Source organism: Mercenaria mercenaria, chromosome 17 (assembly GCF_021730395.1).
Source record: "Mercenaria mercenaria strain notata chromosome 17, MADL_Memer_1, whole genome shotgun sequence".
In the NCBI taxonomy this organism is placed as follows: domain Eukaryota; kingdom Metazoa; phylum Mollusca; class Bivalvia; order Venerida; family Veneridae; genus Mercenaria; species Mercenaria mercenaria.
In genome coordinates this window covers 70917394-70931246 of record NC_069377.1, presented here as the reverse complement: position 1 = coordinate 70931246, position 13853 = coordinate 70917394, and the positions used below count along the sequence as shown (strand labels likewise).

Sequence of the window (13853 nt, the reverse complement as noted above, 5' to 3'; positions counted from 1 at the left end):
CCGTGAATGTATACAGTATCGCCTGTAACATGTGCGATTTTTTGTTTTTAGGAATCATATTGATGATTTTGGTAAGTTTTTATCTAATTTCTCGAAGAATTTATTGCTTGTCACTACGTTCGTACTCATCCGTACCCGAAATGTGTTCGTACTCAAAATAACTCGAATATAAAGTTATTAAAGTTTTTTAAATAATATGAAAAAATAGTGATAATGTCATGTTTATAAAAATAACATACAGGGTGGTGATAAATGACAAACACAGTGTAAACAATTTTATTTTGATGGTGGTCACAGGGGATGAACTTTTTCCAGTTTATCGAAATTTCATAATTTATCCGCTTTATGTATTACATAATTGAAAATGTAGCAGAAATAATAAAAAATAATACAAATACAAGGAATCAGAACTTTTATGAGTGATATGGAAAAATAGCAGTTTAACACATGTATGGCACAATGACCTATGAACGTTTCCTGCATGTTACATTTTTCATGTGAAAATTATTTCTTATCGTCAAGATCTGTACAAATCTTTTACCTTGTGTAATCTCGCTTTTCTTTTCTGAAGCATATAATATCAAAAGAACAGTAAACCAGAACGGTAGGGTAGTCCCAATGGCGTAAAACAAATTAGAATATCCTAAAAGCCTGGTAAACAGTACGAGCTTGTTTTACATTTGAAACAAATTTTACTGACTTGCATAAATATGATAAATAAACATTTCAGGACGGTACATACAGTCAATGAAATAAGCAGTGTGAGGTCTTACAGACAAATTTTCACACAAACTATCATATAGACTAGTCACTCATGCTTTCGGTAGCTGTGTAGTAAAATAAACTTAAGCAAAATCACTATCCAATCAAAACATGACAGAAAAAAAACACAACCGTGAAAGTTAAAGATATTGCACTTCTTCTATTTTAAGTGATGACTAAATCGAACGAGATGTCATTTCCTGGGTAACTGCAAAGACTATCAAAAGCTGGGAACAGATCTATTTTAATTTTGTCCACATTGTCATAATACATGGACTGTAGAAGAACGTGGAGGTTTTCGATGGACACTATCGCTGGTATTTGGCCATACTGGTTGTAAGAATAGATACCAAACGATGAAACATCCGCACCATGCGCACAACATGCTGCCATCCAAACAATTTCCGGAACGATGACGTCATTTCCGATTACTTCCATGTGGTTTAACGGCGCGACTGTACCAGATAATAGGTACAGTTCTGGTAGGTCGTGACCGTCCCTTCTATGTTGTTTATAATCTTGATATGGCAGTTCAACAGGTATTTTGCATGTTTCTATGGCAAATTTTCTTACCATTTGAAGATTTCTTTTCCAAACTGAATATACGGTTGGTTCCAGTGGCACAACGTTAGTCATACTAAATGTAGAAACCTTTTGGCCTAGATCCCAGCCAATCAAATCTGGAGGCAGCAATGGCATCATTTTATAACCGCTGTAGTCAAAGTCGGAGGGAAGCGCCTGCTTTCTGCCAAACTGACAGGTAGGAATATTACATTGTGACGTCATTTCCGCCGGGTTTACTATTCCTTTCTTCTTGTTACGGAAGAACCAGGACACTACAGATGAGGTCGTCTCTTCAACTAGACCTAGAAAAGATTATTTCAGCAAAATTGGAAAATGTTTGGAGAAAGATTGAACTCTACTAGTATTACTGGCCGTGTTATTGACAATTCAGTCACTCAATCAAGCTGAATCTTATAGAGTCTCAGTCAATAGGATATAAAAACTGGACTGTGAGCAGTTCAAACTTAAATTGGCAGATACTACAATTATAAATTTTTTTATCTAGAATTAATTAGAGATTCGTGTAGCAATAAAGTGCATTTCTTGGTTGCTCAACCAAGATAGACTGAAAATAAAATCAGTCAGAAGCTAGACACAAATTGTAAGCATGCATTTTAGTTCAGATTGTTGAAATACTTCAGTATCTATCAAATGCAAATGTAAAACTAAAAATTATATTGAACTTAAAGAAATACTTAGCTCTTTGAAAAACATTAATATTAAAGGGAGGTTATTGCTAAAATCATGACATATATTTCTAGTTTGGACCTAACTCTATGTAACTGGTCTCTTGTTATGAACTAAATATCTGTAAAAAATTTATGAAAAGTGAAAAATATCATTTCGCATTTATATGACTGGCCACATTTGAAGTAGAACCAGAACCGAAGATATCGGACATGTATAGTTCTAATTTTATCTTTAAATGTTTACTTCAGAAACAACAGCTATCTGATGACTTCACACTCGACTGTTTGAAGCCCTTCCACCTAACACAAGCTTATACACAAAAGCTTTAGCAATATTGTCTAAGTAGAAAAAAGGGGCAGGATTTTGCTTAAGTATTTATACCAGAGTTGTGAAACTAGCCAGGTGAGTCTATCCCGTGATGCCGAAGACGCGTTGAAAATCGGAACACATTTGGTCAAGTAATTCCTTAGAAACATGCTTACATGCAAAACTCTTAAAACGGGCATAATATTTGCAAAATAAAAGCTAGAGTTATGTAACTTGCCACACGTGGTCGCCTATGATGCAAAAGAAAAGAGTGAAATATAGAAGCATTGGAGCTAGTAGTGTATGAAAAACCTGCTTACGTACAAAACTTTATTCTGTAATTCTAAGTTAAAAAGGGGCATAATTTTGACAAAATAAAGTTGTTATGCAACTTAACCTAGGAGATCATCGCATGATGCCAAAGACATGTGTCAAGTTTACAATCATTCAGCTTGGTAGTTTCTGAGAAATACGCTTACATGCAAAACTTTAACATAAAATTTGTGACGCGGACGCCGACGCAGTGAAAAGACGAAAGGGTGATGGCACAAAGCTATACTATTCGAAAAAATTCAAACAGTCGAGTAAAATCCTCATTAAATGTAATTAATGTTTCAAGATATATAAAATTTGGTATATGTAGAGTTACAGTCATACAGTAACGGTCGTTTATTTAAAACTTAGAAAATGTTTCAACTGTATTAAGCTGTACATGAATAATGTGTACACTATTTCAAACACCTAACGTATAGTTCTGTTAATAGAAATAAACTTGTTTTTTATGTTAACTTATATCTATATGCAGTAGTTGTTGATATTTCAAATATAAAATTTGGGTCTATTTTACATTTAATGATCAGAGAGTAGCGTTTTTTTTTTAATTTGATCACAATTTCATCATTTTTAAAAATTATAAAATGAAAATCAAATTTTAGGCAAAATAATGTCTAAATATTTACTGATTTTTTTCTCTTGGTCTGATATTTATTCAATATAGTTTATTCGATTTGTTGCATATTGAAAATTTCCTCGTAACTATACACTTCATCCTTTCAGATAGTTGGTGTACTTATGTTTATGAGATTTTTACAGCCTATCATTTGGCAGATGACAATTTCAGTTATACCTCTTTCGATCATGAATGGAACGTTTGGCCATTTTTCATCTCCAAGTGACCTCACGGTAACCATAGAAACTAGCGGTAAGCGGCGTTGTGTGTCGTACAGTGTCGCAAAGTGCGTACTTTTGTGTCCAAAGACTTCCCCAAACTTGCTTTCTTTGTCAAAATGCTGACATATCATTTGTTGACTTTTGAACACGGGGATTCCAGCTGGTAACACGCCTCCTTTAAAAAAGAATAAGTGGTTCGAATTAATAGGATTTTAGGAGCTAATAATGCAGTTAGCACTTGTAAATCATACGCGAGGTAAAGCTAATTCCTGTTAGAAAATGTGTCATCTTATTGTCAGGGGGGCCTCCGTGGCCGAGTGGTAAAGGTCTCTGATTTCAAATCATTTGATGTGGGTTCGGGCCTCACTCAGGGCGTTGAATTCTTTATGTGAGGAAGCTACCCAGCTGGCTTACGGAAGGTCGGTGGTTCTACCCATGTGCCCGCGCGTGATAAAATAATGCACGGAGGGGCACCTGGGGTCTTCCTCCACCATCAAAGCTGGAAAGTCGCCATATGACCTATTATTGTCTCGGTGCAATGTTAAACCCAACAAAAACAAAAAACTTAATGTCAGGAACGACTTTTTAAATCCTATGCACCTGGAGAAAAAAAATGTTGATATCTTTAGTATTCGTAATTTAACATCAAGTTCAAGGCCAGCCCTCTTAACTTAATAGGGAGAGCTGGGGAGAGCGCATATCTACGGGCGGGGCGTATGTTTGATCCCCGGGCTTTGCGTTTGTCCTCCGTGACGATTTGATAAAAGACATTGTGTCTGAAATCAATTGTCCTCTGCCTATGACTCATGTGGGGAAGTTGGCAGTTACTTGTGGAAAACAGTTTTGTACATTGACAGAATCAAGGAACACTGATTAGGTTAATGATCTGCCGTCATATAACTGAAATACGGTTGAAAAACGGTGTTAAACCCAAAACAAACAAAACAAAAACCAAACAAAATAAGTGCACGACATACCCAATACAAAATCCTTCCAGCATGTCTGTTTAGAAAAAGGTTTACTTCTTTCTTCCTCAGTTGGTTTTTCGTATTTACAACTTTCCGTCATTTTACAGAACGACTTTAAATTGTCCAGGCAACGCTGTTTCGGTGTATAAAAAGGAATAAATTTGTCTTCTGCTAAACACCACAACTTCCGGTCCGCATGCTGCAGCTCATCAGTCGTCAAGGGAATTCCGATTGCCATTCTATATTTTATATCATACAATGTATACTGGCAGTCCTCTAAAAATAAAACGTAGAGATCTGCTGAAGAATACAATGTGACATGCCTATAAGTAATGTATAACTGTTATAGAGCTGCTCCATGAGAATGGTCGTGGCCTAATATTACAGAGCCTCCAAATGAGAACGTCATGGCTTTATATTACAGAGCTTCCTTTGAAAACTGGCATGGCCTTATGTTACATATCTGCCCTATGACAACCGTCACAGCTTAATGTTACAGCGGTGCCCCTAAGTACCGCCATGGCCTAATGTCAAAGAGCTACCCTATGAGGACCGACATTCCCTTGTAATACATAGTTGTCCTGTTTATACAGCTCCCCCTACGATCCGTCATGGTTGTATGTTACAGAGTGCCGTATGAAAACTGGCATGATCTAATGTCACAGAGAATACCCTGTGAGAACCGTCATTTCCTAATGTTACAGAGCTACCCAATGACAACCGTCAAGACCTAATGTTACAGAGCTACCCAGTAATAACCGTCATGGCCTAATGTTACAGAGCTACCCAATCAGAACCGTTATTGCCTAATGTTTACAGAGCTACACAATAACAACCGTCATTGCTTAATGTTAAGGAGCGTCCTATGAAAAAATGGCAATATCTTCTGTTACAGAGCTGCCCTATGAGAACAGCCATGGCTTAATATTACCGTCATGACCTTATGTTACAGCGCTACCCCATCAGAACCGTCATTGCCTAATGTTACAGAGCTACCCTATCAGAACCGTCATCGCTTAATGTTAAGGAGCGTCCTATGAAAAACTGGCAATATCTTCTGTTACAGAGCTGCCCTATGAGAACAGTCATGGCCTAATATTACCGTCGTGACCTAATGTTACAGAGCTACCCAATCAGAACCGTTATTGCCTAATGTTTACAGAGCTACACAATAACAACCGTCATTGCTTAATGTTAAGGAGCGTCCTATGAAAAAATGGCAATATCTTCTGTTACAGAGCTGCCCTATGAGAACAGTCATGGCTTAATATTACCGTCATGACCTTATGTTACAGCGCTACCCCATCAGAACCGTCATTGCCTAATGTTTACAGAGCTACCCAATCAGAACCGTCATCGCTTAATGTTAAGGAGCGTCCTATGAAAAATTGGCAATATCTTATGTTACAGAGCTACCCTATCAGAACCGTCATTGCTTAATGTTAAGGAGCGTCCTATGAAAAAATGGCAATATCTTCTGTTACAGAGATGCCCTATGAGAACAGTCATGGCTTAATATTACCGTCATGACCTTATGTTACAGCGCTACCCCATCAGAACCGTCATTGCCTAATGTTACAGAGCTACCCAATCAGAACCGTCATCGCTTAATGTTAAGGAGCGTCCTATGAAAAATTGGCAATATCTTATGTTACAGAGCTGCCTATGAGAACAGTCATGGCCTAATAGTACAGAGCTACCCTATAAGAACAGTGGTGGACTAATATTACAGAGCTGCTCTATGGGAACAGTCATGGCCTAATGTTAGGTATCTGTCCTATGAGAACCATAATAGCCTAATGTTACAGAGCTACCCTATAAGAACAGTCGCGGCCTAATATTACAGCGCTGCTCTATGAGAACAGTCATGGCCTAATGTTGCAGAGCTACCCTAAGAGAATTGGCATGGCCTAATGTTACATAGCTGCCCTGTGAGAACAGTCATGGTTAAATGTTACAGAGCTGCAAACTTATGAGAACCGAGATCAGATGACAGAGAGTGAGAATAGAGATGTCCAATGGGAACCGTCAGTTTGGACAAACATTATCTACTACTGACACAAGGTAAAATGTCTCTTTAACTTACTGAGACTTTTGTCCATTTAAGTTTTGGAAACATGCTCCCAAGCAAATTTTCAAAATTTCAATTTTCAAAGCAGCTTTGTTCCATGGCATTTAAGTTTCCCCTTTTCATTTTAAACCTTTTATCAAACGACTTTTTCTCGAAGAAATCAACTAATCTTAAAAAGAGCTTTAATGTTCCATCCAATTAAATGGAATGAATAAAAACCTTTATTTCAAGGCCAGATTTCCATAAATCTGACTCATTCAAAAAAGATTAATGGATTTTTAGACAGAATGTGCCTGATTTTTATTGGCAAATTTTCAATCAATTTAACCATACGAGGGCTTGTGTCACATGCTATTACTCTGTTTCAATATTACAGTTCAACGCTATTTCATAAAGACTACCCTACCTTCTTGTATCCGGCATAGACCAATCTGATTTTTTATTGTCATTAAAAACATTTCTTAGAGTTGATGGATAAGATGCAAAGTATTATGAAAACAACCCATCACTCACCTTTCCGATCATAGGGGTCCCTTAACACATCTGAAATGTAAGTATTAAGTATAAACTGATAATTGCTTTATTCATTATTATGTATGTAGATAATCATTAAATATAGAAAAGCAATTTTACTTAAGGGTTTTCATTAAAAAAAGAATACTATAATTTCAACAGTCTCACTGCAAAACAAAAATCGAAGTACCAATGAAAACGAACGAAGTCTTGAAAGTATGTTTGAAAATAAATTACAAACACCGTCTTTGTTGAATAATAAATGAATAGCTGAAGTTTTTTTGTCAAATGCTGAATGTTCATAGATATCTGTTTAAATGTGACAATGTGATCTTTCCAGCAATCAAGAATTTTCCCTGTATTTGTTTTGAACAGCTGTAAGTGCAATTTAGCCTTGCGGCAAGTGATTCTACCTTTGCGACCAGTGCAGGCTGATCATGGTCTGCACTGTTCGCTATTTAGTCAGTAAATTTTCAGTGAACACCCCTTCGAATAATAAATGGTATTGCCCAAACTGAATGACGGACCAGTCCATTTTAGAAATTTAGCAGGGTAATACTTTTCAAACTTTATGAACACCAGTCTTCAATAAGATAAACTTAAAATTTGTACTTCTTAAGAACCTTAGGAATTCATATCTAGAGAAAAAATATTTCAAAACGTTAGTAAGTGGGTTAATTAGACCAACCAGAGTTATCTACGTCATCCAGATCTAGTCCGTGACATCTCACGTGAAACCTTTCCGTTACACTTCCGTCTGTCATTCGGCATACATCTGCTTCCTTTTCAGAACATTGACGGCGTTCAAAATAATCTCCCTGGCAACGATTTTCATTGACTCGCACCTTATTTTCGTCATGGCAACGCCTGAACCTGATATCATGGTCACCTGACTGTATCCATGGCGACCACGGTGCCCATGTGACATCTGTTTATTAGAATTTAAAATGAAACAACTGCCAAACTAAAATCTGCAGTAAAGTACTTTTTCAAATTGGCTGATACCAAAATATTTATTAGTTTATTCAACAAAACGCTTTGTCTGTATTTGCTAACAACACCACTCAAGAAGGGTCCCGAGTGTTACCTGTTTTATGATGATATGTCATATCCTATTTAATGCCAAACGGAGGGTATATATTGATTTCTAAACGAATAAATTTGCTTCAGGAATAATCCCTATTTTTTTTAAACAATCAACATAAACTCTAGTGTGTATAACGCAGATAATTACGTTCATGTACATGTATGGTCCAGTATGAATTTGTACTGTTTTCTTCAAAACGCGGCATCTTTCAAAATATAACGATACATACGCATTGTTTAAAAGCCAATTAAAGCGACTTGACCCCATATTCATCAGAATATCATAATTAAAATGTCTGTGAAGTATTTTGAATAAAAAACAAAAACATCAAAAAAAAAAAAAAAAAAAAAAAAAAAAAAAAAAAAAACATCAATTTTTGACGGGTCCCATGTTTGTACGTGAAAACAATTGGAATAACTACCTTGCCCTTGCAAGATAATAGGGTTTAAACGATCTTTGTGGATCCAACAGGTATAAAAGTTTTTCGTTCCATATCTTATATCTTTATTTCAATGAAATGCATGGCACCATACAATCTGTACAGTGTTGTTGTGCCGCAAAAAGCCAAAACAAGTATACTTCGGATATAAAATACAGCTTAAAATACACTTAAAGGCGTTCGCTACAGTTTCTGTATATGAGATGTTTACTATTTACCAATAACAGAATTTCTTCAAACTTTGGATATTGACGGACAATAATCTAAGAAACAAAGGTATGCAATCAAAGTCATTGGTCACCAGTATTGAAAAAGTCCTTGAAAACGGCATTTCTTTCTATAACAGAGATGAAGGCAAACTCGAAGTAACTGACACTACCTCTTGCTCACAGCTTCTAACAAAACAGATATTAGAACAAAATGAGATAAATCTAGAAGTGTGTTCCTATAATCATTCTATGTCGATATTGAAATAGAATCCACTTACTAATAGGTTCGTCACAGTACGGTGGTAGAATGACCCGTGGTGCTTCACTGCTTGTGTCTTCTGAAATAAAATGTACATTTTACACCACTTTATTGCATAAATAGCTATTACTAACACCAAACCTGCTAGTCAGGCCTATCAGTATATGGAACGTAACACATGTAAATATTCTTCTTTAATTAAAAAATCCCTTTTTTATCGAATTATATCTTGACTTATCATGTAGAATAGAAATTTAATTAATATTAATTTATCTCAACGAAACGAACGAAAAACTAAACATATGTAAACAAGTTATTCGATCTCCAAAATGACTGTTCTATTCTAACAAAACCGCGGTTTCGAAAGAATGAATGATGAGGTTTTCAGGGCAAAATATTGAAAACTTCAAATTTAGTTGTTATGGTAAAACTGCGCCTGAAGGTCACAATAAATGTATGTAAAAAAAATATTAAAAAAAATGGAGTAATAAAACCTTTGTGTCAGTAACCATTTCACATCACGATTTTTATGGAAAAGACGGCAAAATGGCATGAAATGTCTTACTTCTGGACAAAAAAAAATTCTTGTGACCACTAATTGCCTTGGTTTAGATCATTTGATACAGGGCGGAAAAGGCTGCTTCCGAAACATGTACAGTCAAACATAAACTCTCTGAAATAGCACTTCGTTAATGTTTCTATTTGCAAACTGTCGTAAAACATTATATTCAGTACTTCGCGTTTTATTTTAGATTTCTATGTTATTTCGCAAATGAAATAGACCCAACATGCTTGGAACCAAGAAAACTTGTTTTCGTTGCGCTTTACGCAAACTAAATTAAGCAAATGCAGGGGTTATGCTGACAGAAAAGTAGCTTTTTGTTTTAATTTGTTCGTTTGAAAATCTCTCCACCAGATAGAGAATTATCTGCTAAAATGTTGATTGATACAAAATGTACCATCATTCCAAGTTTTTTTAATACTCGCACTTGCATGTCTTAGAATTGGGAATGGAATCCCCCACATGATTAAAAAAAAATTTCTATTAAAGTATCTCTAGTATATATAGGGTAAGCGGTATCCCATCCACAAATAGGTAACATTTTGATGCCTGGTGACCCAATGTTTTTTGGTATCATTTGAAAGAGTTGAGTCTGCTGAACAAGAATTAGTAAATAAAATTACCATAAATAATATGCACGAATCACTACGTTCATGCTTTTTGACTGCGAAATGATTTCTGTTGAAGTATCATTGAAAACTATAATGCAAAAGATAAAAATTCTATAACATGTTTTTGTCATGTAATTAATATTTTCTTTTTTCAGTAGACAATACACTTTCAAATGATGAGCTAACCGGGCATCAATATTTGATATATTTTAATAGCATGTATATAGAACTTGCTTATTTATGGATCGGATACCTTAAGTTCTTTCTTGTCCCTGATTGCACGCTTAACATTTTCGTATATTCACATATCAATGTTTGAACATACGCTATACATAGGCGGGAAGTACGAGACATGTTTCAACTAATTATATAAAAAAAACTAAGATTTGGACAAACCTTTTGAAGATACTGCTTACGTTTTACTAAGAAGTCGCACACATAGTTTATGCAATTCAGTTTCTGTGTTTCACAGTTCAATTTTAATGTGGTCTCAATTATTGATATCTGCAGCATTTCCATGCACAGCATGACAGTGGCATGCGATTAGTCAAACTAGAAAGAATTTCAAATATAAAAATCTGGCACATAACAAAATATTTTCTGATTGTTGTGGAACATGGGAAACTAGACCCGGAACTAAATTTCTGCTGTATTGTCTGCCTTAAGATGATTAAACTAGCCTTAGACTGATACGTGTCTGTAGCCATTGCAGTAGCATGTATCAGTGATACTTCTAGAAGACTATTAAAGTGTGGATAATTTTTCAAGTATGACAGACAATGTTCCGAGTCAGAGACGTTTGTATTTACCAAGTGCGTACATCAGTCTGCTATCTCGGAGCAGATGATTAAAGAATTGATTAATTCCCAGCCTGTCTGGTTAAAGTCAAACATAGGACACACATCTCCGCTCAATTATGTATTATTTGATTGATTTTGTACCGTCATTTGTCTCATTTAACTGTAAAAATGCCACAGAAACCAGATGTGGTCGGTTAGCCAAGGCCATGCAAAAAGTACAAAATACAAACGAACAATATTAGTGGTACACAACCTTATATACTTTTACCGAATGCGATTAAACGACTTGACGGACCCAGAATTATCCAATATTTATACACAATATCCCTATAAAAATAACGTTTTGATATACATTGTTCAATTCGAGCTATCAGATAGTCAAAACCATATACGTGTAGTTTACAAAATGCATAGCATTATATATATATAAACCCATGATAGCAGTGTGCTTATTGTGCATTATAAAGTATTTGGAAAACCATAATATGTTTTATGATTCCAATAGTGGTAAAGGCCGCTCCTCCCACATAGGTTTCTGATAAATCATTTATCCGGAAAACCTAAAATATTTCCTGGAAGCCATTATACTAGCAACATATATGTTGCCGCGAACTGTTATATCTCGTGCATTAAAGCATTTCGCACACAGTTTGGGTGAATTTTTTCAACATGTTCATTTCCACTAAGTTTGCCATAGAATGTATATATTACTCTGAAAATGCTAAAGTGGGTGAAAATAAAAGTTACTTTATAATACAGTGAATGAAAAAAACACTGAAAATGATTTAAGCACATTTATTAGAAAAGCCATAACTAAAGCTATATCCCGCTTTATTAAGTATTTTGTTGTTAGTATTTCACATGATTCGATATTGGCGAATTCTGTAACATTATTTTATGACCTCCGGGATCTCCTCCAGACAAATATTAGCACCATGACAACAATAAAATGGATTTTCCAACAAAATTGCTTTTATGACACTTCCTGTTGTAACATCTATTAAAGAAAGGAAAACAGGAGCAACTTCTGCGTGTTTGATATAAAACAGCGGCGGCATCCTGACGCTAATTGTTCAGGACTTAATATTTCTTAAAAGGTCATGTCGAACAAGCTGTCAGGTTACATGATTAATTACAGAGGCGTGAACGCACCGTGAACGCACGAGCAGTTTCTTGTCTTTTAAGATTCATGACAGTGGTGACGTGATTTCTAAATGTAACATAAAGTCGAAACTAGAGCTGCTTTTGCGAAAGGCGCATGTCTCCCACAACTGCATAATCATCTTGATTGGCATTTCTTCTCCATTATGTATCTTAGCCAACCATGCACCAAGACCTGTATTACTGGCATCAGTAGTTTTGGTAATTCAACGGCCATAAGTGCCTCGGCCGATTTCGGCTAGTTATCGAATTTGGCCAATAACTTATTGGCAAACACATTTTGTTCAAGTTTGGTGAAGATCGGACTTAGAGCGCGGACAAGATTTGTGACAGACTGACGGACGGACACGCACACGCATACACACACACAGAGGAGTAAATCAATATGTCTCCCACCACAGTGGTGTGGGAGACATAATTACTAGCCATGGATACGGCTTCTAATTTTTACTTTCCCATGGAATGATGAGTGTTTCCATAAGCCACAGCTATTACAGTCTTAAAGAACAAATACATTAATACCAAGAAATATACCTTTTCTGAGTTAAAAAGGGGTCACAATTCTTAAACGAATAGTAGAAAAAATACGGTACCAATCTAGTAATGCCCCAAAATGTACTGAAATAAAAACATATAGTAGAAATATTATGATCATAGTTTTTGAACATTTGAATTGATTAAATAATTTATACCTTCAGGTATGACAGAGCAGTTATTGTGGATGTTGATGTTTTTTTTAAGTAATGATACATGGAGAGGAATTTATAAAGTTTTAAATAACTTTTTTTCCAATCCATTAATTTCATGCAATTATTGTTGTATATCATGTATGTCAAACTTGTTGAAATAAAGTTTATGTTATTTTAGTTTAATGCATTTCAGATGTGTAGTGTTTGAACTGGTAGACGTCATTCATTGAGCATCTGTCCCAAGAACACGTGGGTTTCAATATGCTTCAGTTTGCTACGAAATCACACTGCCGAAAATTATAGTGGTTTGTAATTTAAGAAGCATTATCCGCGCAGTTTTCATTAAATCAGAAAAAACACAAAAAAACTTTGAAAATCTATATATTCTACTAAAAAGATTGAATGACTGAGTTTCAGGATCGTGTCACTAACGGTTCATTTATCTCGGATGACTCCAGGGAATTGTCTGGCATTGTTTAATTTATCGACCACGAAATTTCAAGAAATTTAATTCCAGGCAGTTAGGCATTTCAAATGTAATCTGATTCTTTAAATAAAGTAATATTTTATGTTTAAAAGTAAATCAATGACGTACATATGATTACATGTTCAGAATTTGATATTGGCGTTTTTATAGCGGGGAAGGAATTCCCGAATTAATGACATGTCTGCATATAAAACGTCATATTGAAAGAAAATAATTTAGATAATTTCGGAAAGTGTAAGATCTTTGAACAGATAAGGTTCATTCTGATCGCTCCAAGAATTTGCAAGCTACATGTATAAAATACTTGTGTAGTTGTCGAGGTTTAATTTATGTTTTTAGTTTCGTAGTACGTTTCCCTGTCTCGTCTTTTGTCTTTGAATGCGACAGTTAATAATTAAATTTTAATGTCTCATTGATTGAAATTCTGTAGGTCTGTCTGGCTCTCTTATAACGCTACTTTACCTGTGACATTTTCAAGGAGAGACTGAGCTACTTAGTAATACAT

At 35.3% G+C, this 13853-nt stretch overlaps 1 protein-coding gene across 1 annotated transcript in view; it reads right to left on the bottom strand.

Moving 5' to 3' along the window:
* Positions 1-262: 262 nt before the first annotated feature.
* The window catches only part of LOC123536571 (uncharacterized), a 33557-nt gene continuing 19966 nt past the window's right edge, over positions 263-13853 (bottom strand). Inside the window, exons 3-8 of the mRNA XM_045319873.2 lie at positions 9058-9117; positions 7733-7972; positions 7045-7074; positions 4470-4736; positions 3449-3667; positions 263-1628 (exon numbers count right to left, since the gene is read on the bottom strand). Coding sequence (XP_045175808.2) covers positions 928-1628; positions 3449-3667; positions 4470-4736; positions 7045-7074; positions 7733-7972; positions 9058-9117 — 1517 coding nt within the window. The 3' untranslated portion in view covers positions 263-927. The remainder of the gene's footprint in view (positions 1629-3448; positions 3668-4469; positions 4737-7044; positions 7075-7732; positions 7973-9057; positions 9118-13853) is intronic.